A 27667-nucleotide genomic window follows, 5' to 3' on the forward strand; every position below is an offset into this window, starting at 1 on the left:
AGCATGAAAAACCTAGTAAGTGAAGATAGCCAAGATAACATTGCAACCATGCTATATATAAATGTGTATCTTTTTCAAAAGTGCATTTTCAGAGTCCCAATTAGAAAATGTGCTTCACCACTTTACTCTGCATATGCCCCAATGAATTCCAAGAGGTCACAGAGGCAGTGTGCAACTTCCCAGAGTAGAAGAGCTTGCTCTTTAAAGAGCTATTTTTAGCTTGGAAGGGGGAGTGTAGGCCAGGAAGTGCCTGGCAGGTATGTCCTACAGCAGGGATCTAAACTACAGGCCTGATCTAAGCCTCCTGGTTTGCTCTAGGAAAGGGTAGTTCTGCAGATTGTCACTGCTATTTTGGGGGGGGGGTGTGAGGGGTTACCAGCTTTCCCCAGGGGAACTCAGCCTGTAGTCCTGGGAGACCTCTTGTGTAGAGGGTACACTGTGTCTGGGCCCTGACTGACCTGAGCGGGAACACTAGAGCCCGAGGCATGCAATAGCCACGCTCCAGGAAATGACAATCCGAGACTCATTAAAAATCACGATTCCATTTTGATGTTCAATAACTAGGGTTCCTAAGGTAAATTTCAAACCAACACTTATATCCAGTTGTTATCCTTCAGAGTGCACCTTTCCAGGCCGGGCACTAGGGACGGGTAGGCTTGCAGAGGTAGCAGGCGAGGGAGGAGGAAGAAAAATGTCCCTGGCCGCACTTGGACTAGCGGACGGAGTCTGGACCCCTTGAGGAGGTGAGGTGCTGGCGGCCCCACTGCAAGAGAGCGCCTGGTCCTAGGATGTCACCGGACATGGTGGAAGCTGGCCTGAAGGAGTGCGATGGACAGGGTGAAGGGGAGAAGATGAGGACAAGGTTTGAGAGGGAATGGCAAGGGTGAGGTAGAGACACATATACAGAAGAGGAGAGAGTCAGAAATCCTGAGAAAGACCCAGAAAGGAGTAGAAAGACACCGAGGGACAGGCATAGAGTACAAGAAAAACAGAGGAGATCGAAAAAATATTGAGTAGAGACAGCAAGGGAGATATGACGAAAAACAGTGACAGCGGGAGTCAGAGCAGAGTCGGAGCCCGGGAAATACTGGTTGAGGAAGAGGTATTAGCAGCGAGGGAAGTGGCAAACGCTCCAAGCTTCCTCCATCACCCACCTCCCCTCACAGACCACCCCCCACCCCTTCCTCTCGCTTGCCCAGCCCGCGACGAGGAGTGGAGCGCAAGGTCGCCCAGTCCTCTCGGCGGTGGCGCGCTGAATGGCTGGCGGTCTGCAGCGCCCGGGCCCCGGGGCTCCCAGCTACAGGTCCGCGGTGCCCCGCTTAGGCGCTCAGGGTGGGCCGGGCAGAGCTGCACCCTCCTGCGCCCATCCCCGCCCTCCGCACCGCCCCACGACGCTTCCCGCCACTCCTCCGGCAGTCGCAGCCCTCCTCAAGCCCCCCAGGGGGAAGGGGGCACTGCGGCCGCCAGAGACACCGTGAGAGCCACTTCTCCCAGCGGGCCCGGCCCGCCCAGAGCCTGGGAGCGGGATCTGTGTGCACGGGGTCCTAGTTGGTCTCCGAGGAGTCGTTCACCCACGTGCCGAGGTCATTGCCTGAGTCAGGAAGGTAGGCGAGCCGAGCGGCGAACCTGCGGAGAAAGCACCGGGGCACCGGCGCCAAGAAGCCCCGCGCGCTCCAGAGCGTCCCCCAGCGGTCAGGCAGGACCGCGGCCAGAGCCCGCGACTCCGCTCCGGAGTGGCTTTCGGGCTTCTCCGTGTCGCGGGGAGAGGTGCAGCCGCGGATGACCCGGGATCCTACAGGCTTTGGCCGCCCCACCCCTTCCTCAGAAACTCCAACTGCTTGCGCCTGCTGTGTGGCATTTTTTTTTTTTTCTTCCGAAAGGCCAGCGTCTTATCTCTCAAGTTCAAGTCCTGAGGACTTGCCCAGCCTCTTCCCTTGAAGTCACTTCTACCATCCTTCGGCAGCCTCGGGAAGCAGGGCTCCTTGGACTGCTCGTCCCAGAGCCAGCGCGGGCAGTCCCGTCCTCCCTCCGGTGCCTGCCGGAGCCCGGCGCATTCGCTTCGCACCCTCCCTCTCTTTCTCCCTCCCTTTCTCGCTTCCTCTCTTTCCTCCTCTACTTCCCCCTCCCTCTCTCGCCTCTTAAGTTTCCTGCACCGTGAATCCAACTGTGCCAAGCCTAGGCTCCCGCGGAACCAATCCTGAGCGCGACCCGGGCACTGGGACGCCGACTCCGCCGAGGGGACGAGGCAGCGGGACCCGTCCGCGCCCGAGCATGGAGATGAAGCGCCAGGGAGGGCATGTCCGGGGCGCCGGAGACGCCAGGCCCGAGTAGCTAGCTCCTCCATGGAGCCTTCCCAGAGCGGTCCCTGCTCGCTGTATTCGCCCCCAGTCCTGTGCGGTACGTACCCTTCGCTTTCACAGTCACAGATATGGGGGATATCTCGGGGTGGGGTGGTGGGGCAGCACGAAGGGGCGGCGAGGAGAGCCACTGGTTGGGAGACGGAGTGCGCCTGGCGGTGACCCTTACAGACCCGGGCAGGCTTCCGCTCTAGAAGTTAGCAACTGGCTGTGCCCCTTGCCTCGGAAAAAGTAGTACGTGTGTATGCGCGTTTTATCTCTGTGTGTACCCGGCGCTAGAATGGGTAAACTGAGCCTGGCTTTCCTGTATGCAAAATTGCATTCCCTTTTCCCACCCCCGCCGCACCAAACGCGCGGAGATACCCAGCACCTAATCCTGGTCAGCTCTACCTACCCCGTCTTCTCCCCACGCCCCCCTCGCTCAGTCTCGCTCGCTCGCTCTCCCTCTCTCTTTCTCTCTCCTTCTCTCTCTGCTGGTGTGGATGTGTGTGAGCACTGCCAGGGCTGGCGAAGAACCAGCCGCCGCCTTTAGTCCGAGCCGCCCGGCCATCAAACGCGGGCAGGTCTCGCTGACAGAGAGGCTTGGGCTCTGAACCAGCCTGCACGCGGCTCTGTGTGCCCCGTCACCTCCCGGCTCCACCGCCCGGGAACTCGCACCCGAGGAGCGCAGGGCGCAAGGAACCCCTCCACCTCCAACCCTCCTGCCCGCCTGCCTGCGGACGACGGCGCGCTCTCGGGTTTCAGGCGCTGGATTTACTCGCTTTTGCATTTCTCCTGCCTCCCCCACCTCCGGGTTTTTTGGTCCACCCCTCGCGCCACGACCCCCTTTCCCTGCTTGGTCGCCAAGCCTAACCTTGCCCGCGTGGTCATGGGATGTCTAATTTCATTTGTATCTAGGCTGCTGAGAGCGCTCCTGGCTCTGTAAAGTGGATGTCAGGTGGATCTATGTTTGTGAAGGAACAAAGACTCAGCGAAGGCACCGCCGAGGAAGTTTGAGACGCGGGAGGATGCAGGCTGCGTGCTGGTACGTGCTTCTCCTCCTGCAGCCCACCGTCTACTTGGTAAGTCGCTGCCAATCCCGCGCCCCCTCGATCCCACCCTGGTCGCGAGGCCAGGCAACTGGGGGCGCGCGGGAGGAGGGTGAGACCGTCAGTTCAGCGGGAGCGGCGTTCCTAGCGACGGTGTTGGGACAACTTTGGCAAGCTGGTCTCCGGATCCCTGTGGGATTTTCTGGGGTTTCCTGCCCCGATACACCCTCTCCTGTGCCTGATTCTAAACCGCGTCCAGGGCGCCCTAGACACCCAGAAACCGAGGAGATAGCTGGACGGGATGCTTTATGGGGAGAGATGGCAAAGAGAAGGGGTGGAAGACAGGGAACTCTCCGTAGTTCATCCAGAGGCTTTGAAGGTAAATCCATCCGCCTAACCCGCAGCTTGGAGATGTGGCACGTAAAGAAGTGCGGGCAACTTTGTTGGGCTTGCGGGGTTCAGACGGGGCAAGTATAGCTGTCAGATAGGAAGACCACAAGCCTTCGGATAGAGTTAGGTCCGAGATGCTCCAGCAAACATATAAAGGCTCCCTCTCCTTCTCCTCCCAGTCTCTCCTTTCCACTAGTACCCCAGTTCCAGTGCTGAGCCCCTTACTAGGGACTGGCAGACCATGTCACCAGGGAGCAAATACTGCCTAGTCCTCCCAGAGCCGAGTTTTCTGGGCTCTGGACTTGGCACACTGTTGGAACTGGGATTGTCATGGGGTGGGGGCTTAAAGGGAAGCACTCTGCCGTGGTGGTTGTGGATGGGTAGTTTGGTAGCTGTGGGCACCGCCTGGAGCCAAGACCCAGAGCGCAGTTTCTTGGGTCTGGCTTCAGGGAGGGCCAGGGACAATCTTATCCTGCTGGTGAAGTTGTGTGCTCAGAGCACGGAACTCCATAACCCACCTCCGGGCCGCAGGAGCACACGGAGGGCTCTGTGTGTTCTGCCTGGGGGCAAGAAGCACTGGGGAGGCCCGATGGGTTGGTAGTGAATGGAGTGAGTATTGCCATTCCTTAATCCCAAGGGCTTCAGAATCCACAATCCTGGGTGTAAAAGGGTTGCTATCCCTGCAATAGAGAGCGTTTCCCAGCCGTTGTCTTAGTGCCTGTGACTTCAGGGCTGCTAGTCGTGTGAACTCGCTGTATGCTAATGAGTGTGTAAGTATACGTGTGTGAATATGAATGTGAGGGTGTTTCAGCTTGAATCCAAGAACCTTCAGTGTATGTCTTTGCACCTTTATCGCCTGACCATGGCAGCTGCGGACGCCAGAGGGCGCTGTGCGTCAGTGTCCTCGCCTACAGGACACCTTGGGGTAAACAGGTGAAAGCTGGGGCAGCCAATCCTAAAGAACGGCCTTTCTGACTCCGTCACCGAAGTCTGTGACTTCCCCGGCTGGAACGCAGACAGAATGCAAAAAGTGTCCTTCCCATTTCTCATCTTCAATCCACCTTGCCCCCACCTGTGTCCAGTAAACCCTATGACATTGAGAGCTTAGAGATGCAGGGCAGAAAGTCTGGCCTAAGGAAACCCAGGAATTGCTTATTGAAAGAAAGGGGAGGGACCGCAAAGTGAAAGCGACCGAGGGGGAATATGAAGGATTCCCTCTACCACGGAAACCCTCCTGCCCCTCTCTCTGCATACCTTTACGCAAGACCTGAACCTCCGGACTGTTCCTCCGTCCTTGAAATGTGCTCACGAACGCACGGCAAAAGCTCGCGGCTGTGGTGCAGTTTATTGCTTGGAGCAAGTATTTCGATAGTCTGGAAAATAATCTATCAAAAGCAGAAGTGAAATCAATACGTTGTGTTAAATTTTAAATGTGTTTGTTGGCAGTTAAACCGTTTTCCACTCATTGCAACAACAGTGCTGGATTTATTCTAATGCTCTGCGTTCTCAACAACAAGCGCATTAATTCTCCTTTAATTGTAAACTGGGAGCATTTGAAAACCATTCAGTGTGCAAATTATGCTGATTCAATTACCGTTTAGTTACAGACTTCATTACCTGAATGCCTTTTGGCAACACAGAGAAAGGAGACGATTTTTCCAGTTTCACTCAAAACCATACAAAATGTGACCAATAAAATAGAGAAGGCGATTTAGAAGTCCATTCTTTTTCTCTTGGATCTAAAGTTGTTTTGTGTTTCGGGGATTAGAAATCAGACACACCACGAAAAACAAAAGGCTGGTGGCTGTGACCCAAGGCAGTGTTTCCAGGGATTGTAGTCCCATGGTTATTTGTCGGTAAAATCCAGAGCTGTTTTCCTAGAGGAGCAAGAAGCTGATTTTCCCCATGAAAATGAATTTAGAAGGGTGAATTGGGCAGTTAGAACAGGATGGCTTTAGGCAAGTAAATAAGTGGAAACCCTTGATTAAACCTCTAGGGCAATAAGGTGGACCAAGAAGTGGTCAAAGCTTCTCTCTCCATCTATTTTATTAAATAGCAGGTACAGTAACTGAATTTATCATTTGTTGGTAGTCACATCCCACAACAGCCCAGACCTCTGTAAGAAACTGCAATAGATGCCTTCAGGTTGTCGGGAAATGCTTCAAGTTACTCTCCAAAAAGTCAGGGGTGGCATAAACATGATTTTATTTTTCCCCTTGAATTGACACAATCCAGGGAGGAGTTTAATGAATAATTTTTTGTGTGTCTTTATGGACTCACACAAGTTCAGTGACAGGGGCACTGTTTGTACCTTGTCTCATAGCTGATATTACAGTGCACCTTTCTCTTTAAGACCCTCGAAACCCAGTTATATTTCCCAAGAAATAATCACACATTATGTTTGAGTAGTAGGATTTGTTTAGGTATCTCCTGTACAACAATATTTAGGCGTCTGCTTATATAGAGAGATATGCCTTAAATACTCCCAAATTTGGGGAGGTTTATTGAAAATGAAAAACAGTTCTCTAACCAGCAGCTCAGTGTTCTGTATTTAAGCCATGGTTCCCTGCTTATATTTAGGTGAATGTTCTCAGAGTATGTTTCTTGGCCCAGGGTTCTTTGAATGCCTGTTCTAGGTTGAATATTTTGAGTCTTTTTGTGTTTTGAGAGATCAGTCTGTCCTGTTTCAAACTAGAAGCTTATTTTAGTACTACTGCAATGAGAAGTTAATTAGAAATGTATCTGCAGAGTTACCTTCTGAAGCATACTAGCTAAGATACTCAAAAGTCACCACAGGGTTAACTCCAGCCATAAATGCAGGGAAGTGGGAAATCTTTTTTTTTTTTTTTAAATTGAGGCAAGGAAGTCTTCTGTTTACTGAATGTTATTGAATTGCAGATTTAAAAATCTGAAGTCAGCAGGAGAGGAACCTATAGTGTAACAATACTTGTTAAAAATAAAAAAGTCCTGTAATCTTTATTCTCCTGTCAGTTCTGGACTGATTCCAGAATATTTTCATTATGATATAATGGGGTAACAGACAATAGCATTTTAACAGAGTTGAAGCACATACTGAATAATCTAGGGAAATGTGGTTTCTGACTGTGAAGAATGGGGGTGGGTCCTACACTGAGTTGTGAGCTGAAGGACAGGTATGGGCACACAGAGAGGGACCTCCCAGCAAAAGTCAGAGGGGTCCTGCTTGGGGGTCACCTTTGACAATTTTCAGAGTCAAGAAGTAAGTCTAATGAGCAGTCCCAGGGCATGTTAACAAAAAATTTACTCAGAAACTGAATCCCTAGATTCTGACCAGAGGTTGAATGATGTTACTGTGATCAAGTCAAATATTCATAGCCTATTCTAAGAAGAGTTCCCTTGTCCTCCCAATGTACTTTCCACCATTTCTTCTAGGATATAAATTTGCTAATGATCTAGTTGTTTTTTTTTTAATCAAGAAGGGCAAAAAATGGAAAGTTCTTTCTAAAACTTGTGCTTAAAAAAACATTCTGATTCGTCTATTCCCTCGAATTTAGGGTATCTTTAAAATATGAATTCCATGCCAGTTGTTTAACAGAGGTTAAAGTGTGGTTAATATGTTTATGGAATGCTACCTCTACACTGTTAGAAGCCAGACTGTTTGGGTGAATTCCACTCTTTATGAAGAAGGCTGTTAAGAAATGTGGAAACTAAGGGACAATTAGCAGGAAAGGGACCACCAATGCTTATCCTTTGGACTAGATATATATATCTCCCATCCTTTGAAAATTAAGCCAGCTGCCCACTGAGCATTTTAATTAATTTCAGCTTATTCCTGAAAAGAGAAGCCCATTAACCACTAACAGCGGCTGTTCAGTGTTCTCTGTTAAGGCCAGTTCTTGGAGGCAGTACTGTAAGTTACCCAGTTCCATTGAATTTCCTCACTCTTCTGCCCTAGCTGAACCTTCCCTATACAGGATTAAACCTAACTTTGTGAAGGAGCCTATACCCCAGCAGCACAAAATGAGAATTCTTGTCTCAAGACCTGTCCCAGGGCTCTGTAAGAGGAGAAGGTGTTACTATTCCAGGTATTTCCCTGAAATATTCAACTCTCCACTGATCAGCAAAACAGCTCCCTGGGTGTGTGGAAAGCGCTTGGCTGGTCGCACTTCTGCTCACTTCCAGGAGGATGAGAGTGGTCTGGGGCCTTCCAGTAACAGCTTTGGGAAAACCGCTTTCAGTATTAGAAGGAGAGAACTAGAATTGCTCCGACTTCCTCAGCAATATTTTCCCAGAAAGCCATTAAGTTCGTGGCTCCTCTTTGTGTGAAGTTGATTTCCATTTGGCTTCAAATTGTTGACGGCTATTTCCTCCTTAATGAAAGTGTTGTCTGGGTGAAAAATATATCAGGTGGCAGGGAAATTGGTTGATTTTTTTTTTTTTTTTTTGAGATTGGTGCCCACTGTCTTACTTTTCTATCTGAGGGAAGATTTCCTGTAGACTACAGAAATTGACAGTATTGTTCCGGTAATAACCACCAGCGACAATATTTTCAAGAGGGCATTTGAGTGATGAAAGCATTTGGATATTGCCTTTTCAAATAAGCAATTTTCTGGGCTTCTTTGGTTTTTATAAGGGGTGGGGGAGAAGGGGCCAGGCATTGGCAGAGGGATGCCTTCTTGGTTTCACTTAGTTCTGAAATACCCAGGTATTTGTCAGCCTTGTTTGGGATTCCAGGGTCTGAACAGCTTTCAGTGAGTTTGACTGTCCTGGTGGTGATATTAAGGGAATCCTTAACATCAAAAGGGAATCCTCTTCCTTGCACTCTTCTGGCCATAAAGAAAGCTGATGGAAGCTGTGAAAGTTTGCCTGCTCTCAAGTGACTAGTTAGGAAGTGTACCTTCTTTCAGATTTTTTTTTTTAAGACAATGTCTAGGTCTGATTCGATTCAGGAAAGTTCCCTTAAAGCAACTCTGTGCTTTAAGAGCTTCAGATCTCATTCCAAGACCTTATCGAGTCCTCTCCATTTAAATTAATAGGGAGAGGTAGGCGAGTCAGGCCGTCCAGTCAGAGACTTCCAGGAGCCGCTGGATGGCTAGTCGGGTCTGCTCCCTCGCCTCCCACTACATTCTTCTAGCCAGTCCTGCCGACTGTTAGCAGGAAGTTGCGATCTTGATTTATCCGCTGCTTAAGCTTGCGACCAGCTTTTTCTCTAAGTCAGCACTAACCCCTCCCGGAGCTTGGTAAACACAGCGCGCGCGCATTTTTCTGCTGCCGATTGGCATGTTGACGACTCCGCTTGAAGGAATGTGACAATAAAGTGGGAACCAAAGCTTGGCAAGCACTTAATCAAGGATAAAAAGGTTCCGCTGTAAGGATGTCACTCAATTTATTGTGAAAGTCGAATGAATTACGTTTAATGAAAGTGCTCCCCAGATGAATATTACTGGCAATTTCCTGAGTTGGCTCTGTCAGCTCAAGATGAGAAAATGCCAACCCAGATCAGGAAAGAGCGCCCGTCTCAATTACTATGCAAGCTTTCCAAGAGTGGCTTTTTATTGAGATGATATATACCGGCGGCTTCTTCAAGCTCCTCGGCGCGCCCAGGAGCGCGTGTGCGCATTTTCCAAGTTTGCTGTCTTACCCTCGCGGGTTGCTGGCTGTTGTTTAAACTTCTAATGAGCTCGCCGCGATTCAGCTGCGGGCTGAAAACCTAATTACTTCCTCTGTAAACAGTTTTCCCTAGTATATTTTGTTTACTACCGAGGTGGGGGCTGGCAGGGGGTGGGTGGGGGTGGAGTGGAGAGACTTCCCTTTCTCGGGATCCCTTTGTCATAGAAAGATCCTTGGCGTCTGGTCGGGGGCTCGGGGTATTGGAAGGCAAGGCGGCACCCGGAGTGGGGGCGTTGGTGTGTGCCTGCTGTAGGGTCTCGGGAACAGCCAGAGTGCACCAAGTGCCTCTCCCGCCGCGGATAGCGAAACGCCTTCTCTGGTTCCTACTTCCTTTAAATTAATGAGAGCTTTTTACTTGAGCAAGCCGGAAATACGATGGGGAGAGGGATAGGCAGGCCGCAGCCTCAGCTCACCGCCTCATCTGCATGAGAATGGGAAACAGTGAGGCTTTTCTTGTACCATTTCTATCTCCTACAATAAGACAAATCGCTGCTTATAAAAACCTAGTGTTTCCTTAGAAACTGGCTCCTGGGGGCTCGGCTTGTCCCTGCGGAACCTGACTCTGGCCAGGTCGCCCCCATCATCCCCGCCACCGTAATGGATTCTGACAGGAAGGATCCGAATCAGCGGCTCGAGGGGCGCAAAGAGAGGCTGGGCGCCTTCGCCCCACCGGAGGGAGCGGGCATCCTCCTGACAAATTCCGCCCTACGTCTCAGACCCCCTTCCCACCTATTAATTTTCAAGGCCATTTCAAGTAGTTTTCTACAGTTAGAAGCGAGAAACTTTCTTCGACGTAGGCTTCGTACCCTCGTCTCGGAAACTCAGTCTTCCGACCGAAGCCTCGGAGTGTTCACGCCGGGGAAGTTGCCCAGTTGGAATCCCCGCCTTCATAGCTGTGAGCTCTGTTGTTTGCTTTTAGCTTCAGGTGACCTCCAGCAGTCCCAAAGGGTTTATGAAAACGCAGGTGCAGCCCTCTCGTATCTGGACCCCAAGCCCTCACACCAAAGCGTGGCATCTGGGGAGCTCTTCGTCGACGCTGTTGAGCTTTGGTGCTCCTGGGGTAGCAGGCAGAACTGCAGCAATTCTCCGGAGGGAGGCCGCAGAGCAGAGAGCGAATGGGGCGGTGGCTGGCGGCCTGCGGCTGGGCAAGCGCGGCCCGCAGAGCGATTCTTCAGGACCGCGGACAGCGCCACAGGCTCCGCCCCGCCGGGGGCCAGCAGCCTGGCCTGGCTCGCAGCCGCCTCGCAGGCTCGGCCCCTGCAAGCAGAGTGGCGCTTCCCGCGGACTCCTTGCTACCGCCCAGTCGCGACCTTAACGACCCGCCCCCCCTCCCAGTCTTTGGGGAGCACTAAGCTGAACTGAACTGAAGTGAACTGAAGCTCCGATCGCTAGGTCCCCGAGGTTTCTTGCGGTCTTCTCATTAGCACCCCTTCTCCCGCCCCCTCCCTGGTTGCGGCGTCACGTGTTTGCCACAGAATTTGTCCCCAAGGAGATGAATCCTTCTTTTCCTCCACTTTCTCCTCTCCTGCCCCTCTTCCCTCACAGTTTGTTAAATCTACCCCTCCCAAACAGAAACGCGAATCCAGTGAGGTAGAGCTCTAAGTGTCTTTAACAATGTAAAAGCCTCTTTTGACAGACAAGGAAACTGAGGTAGGAGGAGGGGAATCAACTGTCTCGAAAGAGTAAAACCAAGAGGGGAAAAGTGATTCCCGCTCTATCTCCCACCTGCGGGGAGCACGGCTGAGGCCCCCAAGTCCCCCTCCAGGATGTGCGCCTTTAAAAAGCAGCGCGGGTTGGGGTGGGGCGAGGGGTCCTAATTATTATGAGTTTCCAGAGGAGCAGTAATTATTCACGGAGAGCAGGAGAAACCACGGCCCGAGCAAGGGAATCGATATATTTGCTATCGAAAGTGCCTGGCTCGCCTTTAATGCAGACGAATGGGGATGTAGCCTCATTATTTTCCGTGGTTAGGCTCCCCGGCGTGGGGCCTGAAGCAGCGTGGAATCTATCATCATTAGATCCAGGATGGGGAGAGGGGTAATTTCTCCTTATTTATTTAGCAAAACAAACAAACATCCCACCAACCCTAGCTCCTCAAACACGGATACACAGCCGTCGTCCCTCTTCTTCTTCTTCCCCTCCCTTCGCCCCCTTGCTGTTGCACACTCCCCCGGGGCCTTCCACAGCGCTCCAAAGCCAGACACCGCGGTCACTTAAAGTGCGCGCAGTTCCTCCTCGGCGGCGTCACACGTTGATTCGGTCCAGAAGTAAGCCGGAGAGTACCGAGCCTTGGCGCTAGGGGTTCTCTGTGTCAAAGGCGAAGGTTGGCGGGGAAGTTCCGTCCTGTGCTCTCGCCCCTTGCGTCAGAGTCAATCCTTTCTGGACGCCGATTCTGCAAATCCCCGCAGTATTAAAGGAGCAGCGGTCTGGCAGGTAGTGCTCCATCAACCCGTGTGAGAAGCCAGCTTGGAAAAAAATGGAAGCCTGTGAGAGGAGAACGAATCTGGAGGCGAAGAGAGGTCGGAAATTGAATAGAAAGGGAAGAGAAGGTTTAAGCATAACGCCTCCAGGGTATTCTCGAGGGCCCAGTGAGAACGGCCTCTTCTTGCTCCAGGTGAGATGCTGGCCTTTTGCCTGCAGGCCAGCGAGGTGCAGTTTTCCAGGAGTGGGAGTGGGCCCCACGTGCGCTCACTGAAGTCGCTGAACTGTTGAGGGTCCTGCCTAGTAGATTGCCTAGCGTTTCCCCATTGCTCTTCCTTTGTGGAGCCCTCACTCCATGGCACAGCCTTTCTCACTCTCAGGAGTTGTCTGACATTTCTGGTAGGCCCTTGCTGGGATAAAACTTGTATTTCTGTACAAGTGTCTTCACTGTTCTTTAAAGTGAGGTGTGTGTGTGTGTGTGTGTGTGTGTGTGTGTCTGTGTTTGAGTGCTTGGTCTTCATCTGACTGCCCTTCCCTTATTTTAGCACATCAGTGCTGCAGAGAAGATAGGGAGTGGCCCTAAAAATAAACCTCTAACTCCACCTCCTTAATTGCAGTAAAACTATGATAATTATAATGACATTTATAAGAACTTTGATAAGAACAAAATTTAAAATTGTAGACTTCCTTCCAGTCACTGAATAATAATAATATCCTTCTCCTCTGGGATTTTCTTTTCTTCAGAGCCCAGCTTCTCATGGTATATTGTGACTACTCAGTGTCTTTGTTTCCTTGCGGGCAGAGACAGCCAGCCAACACAATACCAGGACTATATGATTTATTGGCATCTTTTCCCCACCATCTTCATTTTCAGAGGCTTTATAATTAAACTCTGTGAGATGTATGTAACATAAATCCAGTGGAGGACCTTTTTATTTATATTTATATAGCCTGCTGAGAAAGGAAAATTAAGGAAGTGCTTATATTGAGGTAATAAGCCTGCTTTGATATTAACAGAAATATCCCTTTAATTTACTTTTCTCAAGTCTGGTAAAAGACTGTCTTTATGAAACCAGACCCTATCCCATAGTCATGCCTATTTAAGGAGAGATCCCAATCAAGTGAAAAACACCTTTATTAGCTTGTACTAACTTAGTGGAAAAAAACCGCCAGGCTAACCACTCGCTGGAAATACATACTAGGCTAAACATGGCAAAGTTGTAGCATGATGTGGGGAGCTGAGCAGCTAGCTGGACACAGCTACAAGGCCCTGCATTTTTCGGCTTCTTGCTGCCTCTGACCCATAACACTGCACATTTACAAACAGATTAATAGGGCCTTCCAGAGCCAGCATAGAGACATCATGCTGTACATCAACAGAAAACCGTCAGTCTTAGGCTAAGAGGAAGGAGGCACAGATTTCTTTCTCTAAGATAAGTTATTTCCAGGAAGATTATGATAGAAAGTCTTGTGAAAAGGTCCTGGCTTGGAAGAGCCTTTGCTATGTACAGGTTAAATACACTTACACATGTAAGAACAAGACTGGGCATACGTCTGTACATCTACTCTTTGAAGGAGCCCGTAGAAAATTATAATGGGGCAATTCTTTTCTTTTTGTAAGTCGTTGGACTTGAAATTCCAACTTGAGTCTGACAGTACCATTTCTTTGTTAGGGATCTAGTACCTGATATTACACTGTTGTTCTGTTTATGTCAGTATTTTCAGCTGTAGAATGAACACAGCTTGGGTGAGGAAGAGCTATTGGCAGGATAGCTGGAATTTTAGTGAAGTATATATATGCCAACCTCTCCAACAGAACTTTGGAAAATGATACTTATCCTTGTAACCTTGTAGCTGAATGCTATTAGAGGCCTACAGGTATATAAAACAGCTTATATAAAATTAATGGACTGCTTTACATTCACAAGCTCTTACTTGTGAAGCCCTTGTAAAAAATCACATCTATTTAAAATAGGAAGAATATAAAGTCAGGTTTGGTGTGCAATCAGTAGGTGTAAATGGTTCGGTGAAATATTTGTTTTGAGTGAGTTTGACAATGTGGTGGAAATTTATTGTTCACCTTTGTTCACTGATGTGCTAGTCCTAAGGCTGCTTCCTCTTTTATGTACTTGGACAGTTTTGAAACTGATTATAAGGTTCAAAGGCAACATCAAAGTACATAATCAAAATTTTAGGAAAGATGCATTTATTGACTTAGTAAATTGCAAAGAGATCCATGAGTTACCATGAAGTTACACACACACACACACACACACACACAATACCCTCCAACATTGCCTTTTTGTTTTGTTTAAAATGATCAACAATATACTTATTGGCATTGTATAACTAGATATTCTATATGCATTTTTGAATAAGAAAATGGAATCGAGTGCCTGATACTGCACCGCTCTATGCAGTATGTTTTAAGTTAGCATCAAACTTTATAAAAATAGACTTTCTGAATATAGTGAAATTATTAAAATAAATCTCTTCTTGTTTTTCATTCATGTGGACAAAATTTAGAAAAATGAGAGATCCTCATTCTTTTTGCCCTCCAAACATATATTAAAGATGACATTTTTCTTTAATCTGTTACTTGGTTTATGATCTCAAAGACAAGCCATAAGCCCCGCTATGGATATTTTTTTCCTTATTGTGCATTTCATTTGGGGAATGAAACATTTTTTTCCCTCCTACTTTATGGAACTGAGAATTTAATTATACACAGCATGAAAGCATAGCGACATTTTCAAAACCTTCTTCCTTCTCCCCGCTTCACTCGGAGTTTACTGGGTAAACTTCTAGAATAGTCATACTTTGTTTTTTCTCCTTGTAAAAATGGCCACTAGATTACTGTGTTAACATCTCCTCTAAATGAGAAACTATTCTCTAGTTTACCAGTCATCTACATGCATTACTAATGCTGCTCAATATTTGATGGAATACTCTTTAAAGCATGTGTTGGATTACATGAGATTCATTATACTTTTTGTTTGAGAAGTTTTCAATGAAAATGCCACAATTAATTCCAGGTTTGATTCTAAAACTGAATTGTAGAATGATGAGTTGTGATTTGTTGTTGGAGCAGCTATGGTGTTGGTAATAGGACTGACTACATGGTATCTGAAATTGGAAATATAAAATGCCTTTACTCACATATTTTTTCCAATTAATTTGTGAATAGTTTTTTGTACCAGGGCACCATCATTTATTGTCCTACAGAATTAAATGCAGAGAAAGATGCAAACCACTGCATATGAAAAGATGTTATTCATGTGTAGTTAGTGTAGTATTTCTGTGGTCTTGATGTGAAACTTAATTGCTATTGATGTCGAGATTTGCAGAACATGGCAGAGTTTTTGCCTCTTTCACAAGAAATATGTAATTGAATGATGAGTGCCTTGTGTTATATTTTCAACCTTAACTTCTTTGCATTTAATAAGGCAGAGTTATGAATAGCTGTACCAAAGGCAGCCACCATCTCTAGCCATTATCAAACTAAAGCAGATCTGGCAGCAGCACATGTGAGCTGAGCACCGTTTCCAGATCTGCAGCTCTGCTGTCAGGCTGAAAGGCTCTGGAGTGTGGAAGCATGAAAAGTGAATGATTTGGCCTGAGATGTTTAATCCTACCTTGCATTCTTGACTGAAATCCTTCACAATTAGAACAGCTCTAATTAATGTGTGGCCAGATGGATTTGCATATTTCTCAGATTGATGGTTTCCTCCCTTGGCCCCCCAGACAAATGCTGAAAAAAAATGAGAAGTTTTAACAGAAAATTGACGTACCCAAAGATGGTTGATATGCTCCCAGAGACCACTACTGCAAGCTAGGTGGATGATATCCTGGCACCTATGCAGTGTCAACACTGAATTCATGGCAGGAACGGAAGAGTTATGATGAGAAACTAGGGGGCTTCCTGGTCCAGTGAAGACTTGGCCACAGGAGAGAGAAAATAGGCCCTGTTCAGTCAATTCAAATCTCTCTTCTTCCTTTCTTTCCCCTCTCTTATCTCTCACTTCAATTCTTAAGGGAAAAGGTATTGATAAAACACTTATTAGGAGAAAGTGAAAAAGTGAGACTGTTAGTCATTCTGTGGTGTCCGACTCTTTGTGACCCCATGGACTGTAGCCCACCAGGTTCCTCCGTCCATGGAGTTTTCTAGGCAAGAATACTGGAGTGGGCTGCCATTCTCTTCTCCAGGGAATCTTCCCGACCCAGGGAGTGAACCTGGGTCTCCTGTATTACAGGCAGATTCTTTGTCATCTGAGCCATCAGGAAAGCCCCATTAGAAGAAAAGAGAATGACAAGGTATTTTCTTAATTCTATGACCTTGGGCAAACTTTTTAACCTTTCAAATCTTAATTACCTAATCTGTACAATGAGGCTAACAATACCTTCTACTCCACAGAGTAGTTATTGAGTATTAAACTCAATAATGTGCTACAGAGAGCTTCGAAAGGTGGCTAGCACATAGCAGTGGCAAATCAATAGTAAAGGAAGAAGGAGGAGGGAAAGGTTTTTGAACCAGGTTCCCATGCTCCCAGCACAGCTGTTCCAGGGATGACACACATCTCGACTCTAAGACCAAGCCCACCTTTTGTTGCCCTCTTGTAGCTGGTTGACTGCTGTATAGTTTGCCCAGGGCTGCCCAGTAAGCCTTATGAATTTGATGGGAATAGTAACCATTGTGATTAAAACAAAAGAAAATGGCCTACATTTTGTGATGTTTTAATTTTAGGTGGCAAGCACTGTGGACAGTTATTAAAATCTAATTTTAAGTATTGATTAATTTGTGGACGTTATTTGCTTTTATTTACTTTTAACACTTGACGTTCTTTTAAAATTTGCATACAAGGTAATGCAAATGTAAAGCCCACTGGGTTTTAAAGTCCAAGTACGTCTGGACAGGGGATACAAGCTGATTTTCTGCTTTGAAGTTCATTTTAGCTGCACTCTTGGATGTGGTAGCACATTAACCCCCCCAGAAGTACTAGATGAAATAGTTTAGTGGGATGAGAGATAGCACCCATCCCATCTGCTGCTCAAAATATCTCCTGTAGGCTGCCATATGCCTTCTTCCAAGGCATTGTTCTGGGTACCCAGGAAGGGTTCCTACAAAGAGACAGTATTTTGTGTCTTGGATTTGACTTGAGAGTGGGGAAGGTGTGGAGATGACTGCAAAAGATAAAATCTCCTTTCTTGTTTATACCCTGAGCCAAACACTGTGCCCGGTTTTTGCATTACTTTTTAAAAAAATTTAGTTCTCTGGCTACCATTAATATCAATGAGTTACCGTTAATATCATTGGGTCTCCTCAGTGGCTCAGTGGTAAAGAATCTACCTGCAGTGTAGGAGACAATGCAAGAGATGTGGGTTTGATCCCTGGGCTGGGAAGATCCGCTGGAGGAGGACATGGCAACCCACTCTAGTACTCTTGCCTGGAGAATCCCATGGATAGGGCAGCTTGGAGGATTATAGTCCATGGAGTCCCAAAGAGTCAGACAAGACTGAAGCAACTTAGCACACACATGCATGCAACCACATGTATTAATGAGGCATATACTCTAGTTTCTGAGAAGGCAATGGCACCCCACTCCAGTACTCTTGCCTGTAAAATCCTATGGATGGAGGAGCCTGGTAGGCTGCAGTCCATGGGATCACTAAGAGTCGGATACGACTGAGCGACTTAACTTTCACTTTTCACTTTCATGCATTGGAGAAGGAAATGGCAACCCACTCCAGTGTTCTTGCCTGGAGAATCCCAGGGACGGCGGAGCCTGGTGGGCTGCCGTCTATGGGGTCACACAGAGTCGGACACGACTGAAGTGACTTAGCAGCAACAGTAGCATACTCTAGTTTTTCTTATGGCATTTGAGAGTCCTATTTTTCTGACAGCTGGTCAGGTACAACAGAGGATGCAAACCTATATTCTTTCCCATATTATTTTATAAGCAAAATCTTTGCACGTTGATGCAAACTAAGAAAGTTTTAAAAATCGGTCTAGCTTAATACCTTATAGTCAAGATAGCCCCAAACCTTTAACTAGCTTAGCGTAGGCATTTTTACTGTGGGTTGGATATGTGATTTAAAAGTAAAATAGAAAAATGCTCACAAAATATTTTATAGAATTACTCAGCCTATGCTGAATTTAGGAATTTTTCTATTTCTGAAGAATAAAAGTAGATCCAAGATATTCCTGCCCAAAGCGGAAGCCCTTTGGCATGAGATGAGGGTAGAGAGTGTGGCTTCATTTCAGTCTTGTACTACATTTGACCTTGGGAGAGCTCAGTTATGCCTTGGGGCAAAAAAATTAAATGTTCCATTTTGCAGCAGTATCATCCTTCACCTTTATGTGGATTTAAAAATGTAAATAAAATTGCTTTCTGTAAATGGTATACATGAAGGTCATATTCATATTCTCTGCAAGGATTTCAAAATGCCATTTGACCTATCATTGGCTCAATAGATAATAATGTATTCTATTAGTTTCTAGTAATCTACTTTTTAAGCATTTTACGACCCAATATTTTTACACTTAGTTCCTAGTTTGTGAAATAAGAAATCAGAAATAAACCTTTTAGCACTTCATTGTAGATTTATTTATAGAATGTGGGTTTTCAACTTTGAACTTTTAAAAATGCCAAGTCTTCCCAGAATACAGTCGGGCTGAAAAATCTGCGATGAGAGAAGAATGTGCTTTTGAAAAATTTTGAGGGCTCAAGCTTATTCTGATTATTATTGCTGTTCCTTTCCTTGTAGGTCAGTCAGGAAATGAGGTTTGAGAACCCTCATAACAGAGTGCAGCCAATGGACTTAGAAAGTAAAGTAACTGCTCTTTTGAGAGAGATGGTGTTTGAATTCTTTTCATTGCAATGGGGATAATAAGACTCTGATAGATCCTTGTATTTAATTGTCATGATTTTGATCGTTAATGACTTTTGATTGCTTCTTCTGGAGGCACCTGTCAGCCGTTTCTGAAGCACAGATGGCTTTATCAGCAGCAGTAGGAGTTCCTTTTTCTTACTAACCTTGAGCTGAACAAATTATTTTTGGTAAGATGAGCAGACCAATGTCATCACAAGTTTTCTTGTCTTTGGGAGATTATTTTGCTTTTTGAATAATGAATTGAGATCTCTCTGTTTCAAAAACTTCCAACTGTTTTTTGAATTGTAGAGTGTATTAGTCATGAGTATTCTCTGAGTAGATACATTATGAATATTCAATGACCAAGGCCATAAGACAAAGATGATAATATACCCATTTGCTTGAGGCAGTCTTGTTTTATGCCTATTATCTATATCAAAAATACCTTCTCACTACTTTCAAAAGTGTTTTGGTGTAGATAATAAATTATATGGTCCTCTTATATACAACTTAATCTTCAGTGGCTGAGAAAGGTTGATTACAAGTCTTTATGAAAGGCTTATGATTAGGAAATTGTTGAATAGACAAGAAAATCATTCTCATCTTTTATGCTCTGTTTCTTATGGGACATTCAGGGTCTTCATGAACTTGGGTAAACAGAGTTCACTGCCATAATGTGCTCCATGGATTGTATCCCATACTCTTTATTTAAAAATTTGGTAACATTTAAAATATTTGTACTGCACAGTCATGGAAAAAGCAGATAGAAAAGGACTGGATTATTAGCCATTCACAGGTCCTGCAGGGTGGTACCTGCATGGAGAATTGCTTTGGTCCAGGGTCCAGAGACTGAACATTACCAGTGTTAACTCTAAGAAATAGACTCACTGTAACAAGAAGATCATGTTGATAATGTGCTTTTACTGTGAGGAGAATATCTGAAATACTATTCAGACCACTTTCCTTTCATTATGGTAATTCTGGAGAATCCAATTGGTAACCAAAATTTTATACACACATATTCTGAAGCTGTATAGTCAAAGCTATGGTTTTTCCAGTAGTCATGTATGGATGTGAGAGTTGGACCATAAAGAAAGCTGAGTACTGAAGAATTGATATCTTCGAACTGTGGTGTTGGAGAAGACTCTTGAGAGTCCCTTGGATGGTAAAGAGATCAAACCAGTCAATCCCAAAGGAAATCAATCCTGAATATTCATTGGAGGGACTCATGCTGAAGCTGAAGCTCCAGTACTTTGTCCACCTGATGTGAAGAGCTGACTCATTGGAATAGACCCTGATACAGGGAAAGATTGAGGCCAGAGGAGAAGGGGACGACAGAGGATAAGATGGTTGGATGTCTCGCCGACTTGATGGACATGAGTTTGAGTAAGATCTGGGAGATGGTGAAGGACAGGGAAGCCTGGTGTGCTGTAGTCCATCAGGTTGCAAAGAGTCAGACATGACTAAGCAACTGAACAACAACAAAACTTCATATACATATATATGTATATGTAAGCCATATATACATATGGTTTCCCTGGTAACTCAGCAATAAAGAATCCACCTGCTAATGCAGGAGATGTCGGTTAAATCCCTGGTCCAGAAAGATTCCCTGGAGAAGGAAATGGCAACCCACTCCAGTATTCTTTTTTGGGAAATCCTGTGGACAGAGGAGCCTGGCCAGCTATAGTCCCTGTGGTTGCAAAAATGTTGGACGCAACTTAGTGACTAAAAAACAACTATATATATATATGTATACATATATGTGTATATATTTGACTTTGGGGTTACTTCATAAGAGGCATAGTAGAACCCAGAGTAGAGTCAAAGGTTCCCTTTTTCTGTCTTGTGTCTTCGTATCCTTGGGAGTTCTGAGCACGCATCATCTTGTTTGCCTCTCTGAAGCCTTGTTTTCTATGCTGACAAACCTATTCGGTCTTTTTGATACCTTTTTCTGTAGATGTTTTACTATCACCGATGAAAGTTCAAACAGCTGCTCCTGTGGACCTATTGGATATTCTTCCGATTCCCATTTTTTATTTTCTTACATCTTCCAAAGGCACTAATTTCTTCCTTAATGTCTTGGTTCTTGATAGGCTAGAACCTAATTGACACCCTTGATCCTTCATCATGTTTTACATCTTTTTTTTTTTAGGGCTCTGCATGGCCTTGAGACTAGGAATGTGAATACATGATGTTGATTTAATAGGTTTCTTTTTTCTCACTTCTGCTGCTGCTGCATCGCTTCAGTTGTGTCCGACTCTGTGCGACCCCATAGACGGCAGCCAACCAGGCTTCCTGTCCCTGGGATTCTCCAGGCAAGAACACTGGAGTAGGTTGCCATTTCCTTCTCCAATGCATGAAAGTGAAAAGTGAAAGTGAAGTCGTTCAGTCGTGTCTGACTCTATCGACCCCATGGACTGCAGCCTACCAGTCTCCTCTGACCATGGGATTTTCCAGGCAAGAATACTGGAGTGGGGTGCCATTGCCTTCTCCGTTTCTCACCTCTACTCAGGGGCTATTCATAATGGGTAATTCAAGCAATTAGGCCAAGTCATTTAGTGTTTAGTGGATGAGGGGAGAAGATAGTATTTTCCATGCCTCTGTGCAAATGCTTGATCTGTTTTTATAGTACACATCCTGTAGGCATGTCTTGGTTTTTCCAGTTTTCACGGGATGATAGAAGTTGTTGCCTGATAAAGCATTAAAAAAAAGTGGGGGATAGGGTGAGGTGGCTGTGGGGATTGATACTAGAAGCACTTCACACATTCTCTTGTGTTTTGCAAATGTATGGACTGAAGTTAAGTGGCCCCTCCTAGGTAAGAAGCATCAATGCAGATCGCTCCTTCTGATGGTTCAGGACATGAGTGTGCTTCTTACTTTGCTTTTCTGGGAAAATTTCATGAGGTATTGTTCCCTGGGAATCTAATTTGTGCTGGTTTCTGGCAAGGACTGTTAAAATTTTGTAAAAATTTCATTTTTATTTTTCATTGTGGTAAAATATATATAACATAAAACTTGCTGTCTTAAGTTTTGTGATACTTTTGAGTGTACAGTTCAGTGTTGTGAAGTACCTTTGCATTGTTGTGCAACCAATTTCCAGAGCTCTTTTCATCTTGCAAAACTGAAGCTCTGTCTATATCCATTAAACAACAGCTCTCTATTTCTCCCTCCCTCCAGGCCCTGGCAAATACCATTATGTTTTCTGTCTCTTTGAATTTACTACTCTAAGTATCTCATATAAGTAGAGTCTTATAATATTTGTCCTTTGGCGATGGCACTTATTTCTCTTAGCATAAAGCCCTCTAGATTTATCCATGTTCTAGCATGTATCAAAATTTCCTTCTTTCATAATAAATTTACTTAATCGGACCATATTTATCAACTTTTTAAAATTATTTGTTGATTTTGAGTCATATAAAACTTTAGTCTACACCCAGATAATCTAATAATTATCCATATTTTCGTCTTGCACATATTTGGTTTTACTTTTTTACATTTAGAACCCGGATCCATTTTACATTTATGTCTTATGTATGGTGTTGTATTAGTCAAATTTTATTTTTTCAAATGGCTAACTAGACATTCTGGCAACATTTGTTTAAAATTCTGCATTTGCTTTGGTGATTTCGGATGATGATTTTTTCATATACTAAATATCCTTGCATCTGTTTCCCACCCATTGGTCTGTTTGCCTCTATGCATCAGTACCACATTGTGTTAATTAAAAAGGCTGTCTTCTTCTTGCTCTTGTTCAGTCACTCAGTCATGTCTGACTCTGTGACCCCATGGACTGCAACATGCCAGGCTTCCTTGTCCTTTACCATCTCCCAGAGTTTGCTCAAACTCATGTCTGTTGAGTTGGTGATGCCATCCAACTATCTCGTCCTCTATTGTCCCCTTCTCCTCCTGCCTTCAACTTTCCCCTGTATCAGAGTCTTTTCTAATGAGTCAGCTTTTTGCATCAGGCGGCCAAAGTATTAGAGCTTCAGCTTCAGTATCAGTCCTTCCAATGAATATTCAGGATTGATTTCCTTTAGGATTGACAGGTGTGATCTCTTTACAATCCTAGGGATTCTCAAGAGTCTTCTCTAACACCACAGTTCAAAAACATCGGTTCTTCGGCGCTCAGCCGTGTTTATGGTCCAACTCTCACATCCATACACAACCACTGGAAAAACCATAGCTTTGACTAGATAGACCTTTGTTGCCAAAGTAATGTCTCTGCTTTTTAATATGCTATCTAGATTGGTCATAACTGTTCTTCCAAGGAGCAAGCATCTTTTAATTCCCTGGTTGCAGTCACAATCTGCAGTGATTTTGGAGCCCAAGAAAGTCTGTCACTGTTTCCATTGTTTCCCCATCTATTTGCCATGAAATGATGGGATGCCATGATCTTAGTTTTTTGTATGTTGTTTTAAGCCAGCTTTTTCACTCTCCTTTTTCACTTTCATCAAGAGGCTCTTTAGTTCATCTTTGCTTTCTGCTATAAGTGTGGTGTCATCTGCGTATCTGAGGTTATTGATATTTCTCCCGGCAATCTTGATTCCAGCTTGTGCTTCATCCAGCCCAGCATTTCACATAATATACTCTTCATATAAGTTAAATAAGCAGGGTGACAATATACAATCTTGACATCCTCCTTTCCCAGTTTGGAATTCGTCTGTTTTTCCTTGTCTGGTTGTAACTGTTGCTTCTTGACCTGCATACAGATTTTGCAGGAGGCAGGTAAGGTGGTCTGATATTCCCATCTCTTGAAGAATTTTCCACAGTTTGTTGTGATCCACATAGTCAAAGGCTTTAACATAGTCAATAAAGCTGAAGTAGATGTTTTTCTAGAATTCTCTTCCTTTCTCTATGATCCAGCAGAGGTTGGAAAATTGCCCTCTGGTTCCTTTAACTTTATCTTATGTCTGTTGCAGCTGGTTCTCTCTCATAGTCTTTTTTTCCCTCAGCTTTATTGAGACATAATTGACATATAACATTGTATACATTTAAAGATAGAATGTAGAATATGATGATTTTGGTGGCGTTAGAGGTAAAGAACCCACCTGCCAATGCAGGAGACATAAAAGACGTGGGTTCAATCCCTGGGATGGGAAGATCCCCTGGAGGAGGACATGGCGACCCACTCCAGTATTCTTGCCTGGAAAATCCAATGGACAAAGGAGCCTGCCAGGCTACAGTCCATAGGGTCACAAAGAGTCAGACACAACTGAAGTGACTTAGCGTGCATACACACACACACACAGACGTGCACACACACACACACACACACACATAAATACATAGGGAAATATTTACCACTATATGGTTTGTTAATATATCCCTCACCTCATATAATTACCATTTCATTGTTCTTGTTTTAGTGAGAACATTATTGCTCTACTCTCACAGCAACTTTCAAGTTTATAATATAGTATTGTTAATTATGGTCACCATAGTGTACATTAAAAACTTCCTTGGTAGCTCAGATGGTAAAGTGTCTGCCTACAACGTGGGAGACCCAGGTTTGATCCCTGGGTCAGGAAGATCCACTCCAGTACTCTTGCCTGGAAAAATCCCATGGCCAGAGGAACGTGGTAGCCTACAGTCCATGGGGTCGCAAAGAGTCAGACACTACAGAGTGACTTCACTTTAGTGTACATTGGACTTTCCAGGTGGCGCTAATGGTAAAGAACCCACCTGCCAGTTCAGGAGACATGAGACACAGCTTTGATCCCTAGGTAAGGAAGATCCCCTGGAGGAGGGCATGGCAACCCACTCCAGTATTCTTGCCTGGGGAAGCCCATGAACAGAGGAGACTGGCGGGCTACAGTCTGTGTCTCAAAGAGTCAGACTCAACTGAAGTGACTGAGCGCATAGCGTACATTAGATCCATCCCTGCAACTCATCTTGTAACTGAACGTTTGTACCCTTTGACCAACCTCTCCCCATTTTCCCACCCCTCAGCCCCAGCAACTACCATTCTACTCATTGTTTTGATGGGTTTGATGTTTTTAGATTCCACATATCAGTAAGATCATTTGTCTTTCTCTATATGACTTATTTCACTTAGCATAATTCCCTCGAAGTCCGTGTTGTCACAAAGGCAGGATCTTTTTTTTTTATTTGCTGAATAATGGTCCCATTGTGTATGTGTGTGTGTGTCTGTATCTATATCTCACCTGTTTGTATCCATGCATCTGACAGAGACACTGAGGTTGTTTCCATGTCTTGGCTTCTGTGACTAGTGAGTGCTTCAGGGGACATTGGAGTGTGCATATCTCTTTGAAATTGTTATTTCATAGTTTTTGGATATATACCCAGAAGTGGCATTGCTAGATCATGTAGTAATTCTATGTTTAATTTTTGAAAAATCTCCATATTTTTTCCCGAGTGGTTGTACTGATTTGCATTCCCATCAATGGTATGCTGAGGTTCCCCTTTTTTCCCAACATCCTCACTGGCATTTATATCTTTATTTTTTGATAATAGCCATTCTAACAGATGTGAATTTATATCTCATTCTGATTTTGGTTTGCATTTCACTGATGTCTAGTGATGCTGAACACTTCTCATGTATGTGTTGGTCTTTTGCATGCCTTTGGGAAAAATGTCCATTCAAGTCCTCTGCCCATTTTAAAGTCAGACTGTCATTTTGTTATTGAGTTGTATGCGTTCCTTGTATAGTGTATTTTGAATATTAATCCCTTTATCAGATATATTGTTTGCAAATTAGGTTGCCTTGTCATTTTGTTGATTGCTATTTTTGCTGTGCAGAAGCTTTTAAATTCAGTATCGTCCCACTTGTTGATTTTTGCTTCTGTTGCTTGTGCTTTTAGTGTTTCAGTGTCATATCCAAAGAAATCATTGCCAAGTCCAATGTGAAAGAACAAGGAAAGAAACAGTGTGATGGGCCAAATATTTCACTCCAGTCTGGAAACTAAAATGGACTGAAAGATAGAAATCATCATGTTTCTTTTCAAAGATGCTTTTTTCTTTCCATTGACTTGGAAGGAGAGAAGGTTAGGAAGAGAAAGGAGAGGGAGAGAAAATATTCAGTATGTGCATCTATTCTATATTTAGAAACTATCATCATAAAAATATTACCCTCTTCAATATGCTGAACAGTTGGCATGATCGTCTGCTTTCTTAGTTACTCAACATGTGAAAATGACTCTAAATATTTTAATCAGCAGAAAAGAGACCAAAAGGGAAAAAAACACAACCAACCCACCAAATAAACAGGAGTCATGAATAACCACCAAAATAAATGTATGGAGATGTCTCGGTTTCCAAGATGTCTGGATATCCCTAACAGGGCATTTTGTGGTGGGGGTGTTTTCCTAAATATTGTAAATGTACAAATATGCTCTTAATCCAGAGCATGTAAAGAACCATTTGCTTTAAGAAAATTCAGTGTCTTATTTATTAAACTTCCTCAGCTTAGGAATTACTGAGTTGTGTGGGATATAATTGATTTGAAGATTATCATGATATTGGTACTGATAAATTCCAAAAGTGAATGATGTTTCTAATATATGCTCTCTATATAATTTTGAAAGAAAAATAGAGGACTGCCTTTGTGGCTTGGCAGATTGCCAGTGAACACCGAAATAATGGACAATTTTCTGTGTCTTTGGTGTTTAGGGTTTGTTTGTTTAAAGGGGATGGTCAGATTCAACCAGTACAGGGTCTAGAACAAAGCCCTCCTCCTCTTCACTGCGCACTTTGCTTCCCTGGCCACACACTTCCTCATCTTTTCTAAGCCCTTATTTCTTTCCCATGTTAAGCGGCTAATGACTGAAGAAGTGGTAGTATTAGGACAATTCATGGAGAAGGATGCAGATGGTTCTCTGATGGTATGTTTTAGCCACTAGGTCTTCTTTCCATTTTCCACTGTGTCTCTCATCCCTCAATCTGTGATATACTCAAAATTAAGAATGAGTACAAAAGGGCCCTTTCAAAAGGAACACATGGTTCTAGAGAAATTTGCTCGCTCATAGGAAAGGTGGGAAGGATGAGGCAGCTTTTCTAGCAATCGGTGTTCACTGGAGTCTCAATGATGAAACCAGATTTAACATCCCCATGGGGCGATGTAACATTATTTTGGTAAATCATGTATTTCTCTATTCATGGGGATTACCATGCTAGACATTCATCCTCAGGAGCCACTGTTGTGTATTTATGTGCTCGTGGTAAGTTGTGTTTCAGAGATGGGAAACGGATATGGAAAAACATTGTGTAGAAATCTTTTTTCTTTGGTAAATGCAAAAGACAAGGATGATTTTTAAAAAATGGAGTCTAGAAGTCTAACTTGTACTACTGATTTCATCATTTGAGTTGCTATGTACTGTGGAGTGAATTGTGGACAGATGAGCTGAATATTTGTGTCTCAAATTATCAGGAGTAAACTTGTAATGGTATGCCGTGCCATGCTTTCCGTACAATCCCAAATGAGTCACTGAATTATTCTATGAATTATGTTATTATTCTCCTATGTATAAATCTATCAAAAGGGGTACTCTCCTTTTGCAAGCTGTGTTTGCAAAACTATAGTATAGGCCTGAAAAGAAAATGAATTGGCTTAAACTAAAGATCAACTTGTGACCACTTTAAAAGACTTGATTCCAAGACTTTAATCAGCTGGCGTGATATTCCATACGGGGAGAAAATGGACATACTGAGTATTGTGTCTTGGTGAGTAACCTCTGGTCCTATTTTTCTTTGTGGTGCCATTGAAAAAGGAAAGGAGTGGATCTTTTAATGGAAATCAGGGCTGTCACAGCTTTAGCGGAAGGGTGAAAGGTAAAGCTTCATTTCCAAACCAGGGCATTTCAGCTCACAATGAGAACAGACTTCCCTTTCCTGTATATTGTCTGCACAGTCTTGTGGCCTGAGTTGCATTCATTGTCCAGGCAGAATGGCACTTCCCAGAGAGGGCCAGAATTTGAGTAGTGTTCAGTCCAG

At 44.6% G+C, this 27667-nt stretch overlaps 1 protein-coding gene across 1 annotated transcript in view; it reads left to right on the forward strand.

The window, feature by feature from the left end:
* The first annotated feature begins 1447 nt into the window (after positions 1-1447).
* The window catches only part of NXPH1 (neurexophilin 1), a 366283-nt gene continuing 340063 nt past the window's right edge, over positions 1448-27667 (forward strand). The window contains exons 1-2 of the mRNA XM_070787535.1: positions 1448-2397; positions 3255-3418. Coding sequence (XP_070643636.1) covers positions 3365-3418 — 54 coding nt within the window. The 5' untranslated portion in view covers positions 1448-2397; positions 3255-3364. The remainder of the gene's footprint in view (positions 2398-3254; positions 3419-27667) is intronic.

This window comes from Bos indicus, chromosome 4, assembly GCF_029378745.1.
Source record: "Bos indicus isolate NIAB-ARS_2022 breed Sahiwal x Tharparkar chromosome 4, NIAB-ARS_B.indTharparkar_mat_pri_1.0, whole genome shotgun sequence".
Lineage (NCBI taxonomy): Eukaryota > Metazoa > Chordata > Mammalia > Artiodactyla > Bovidae > Bos > Bos indicus.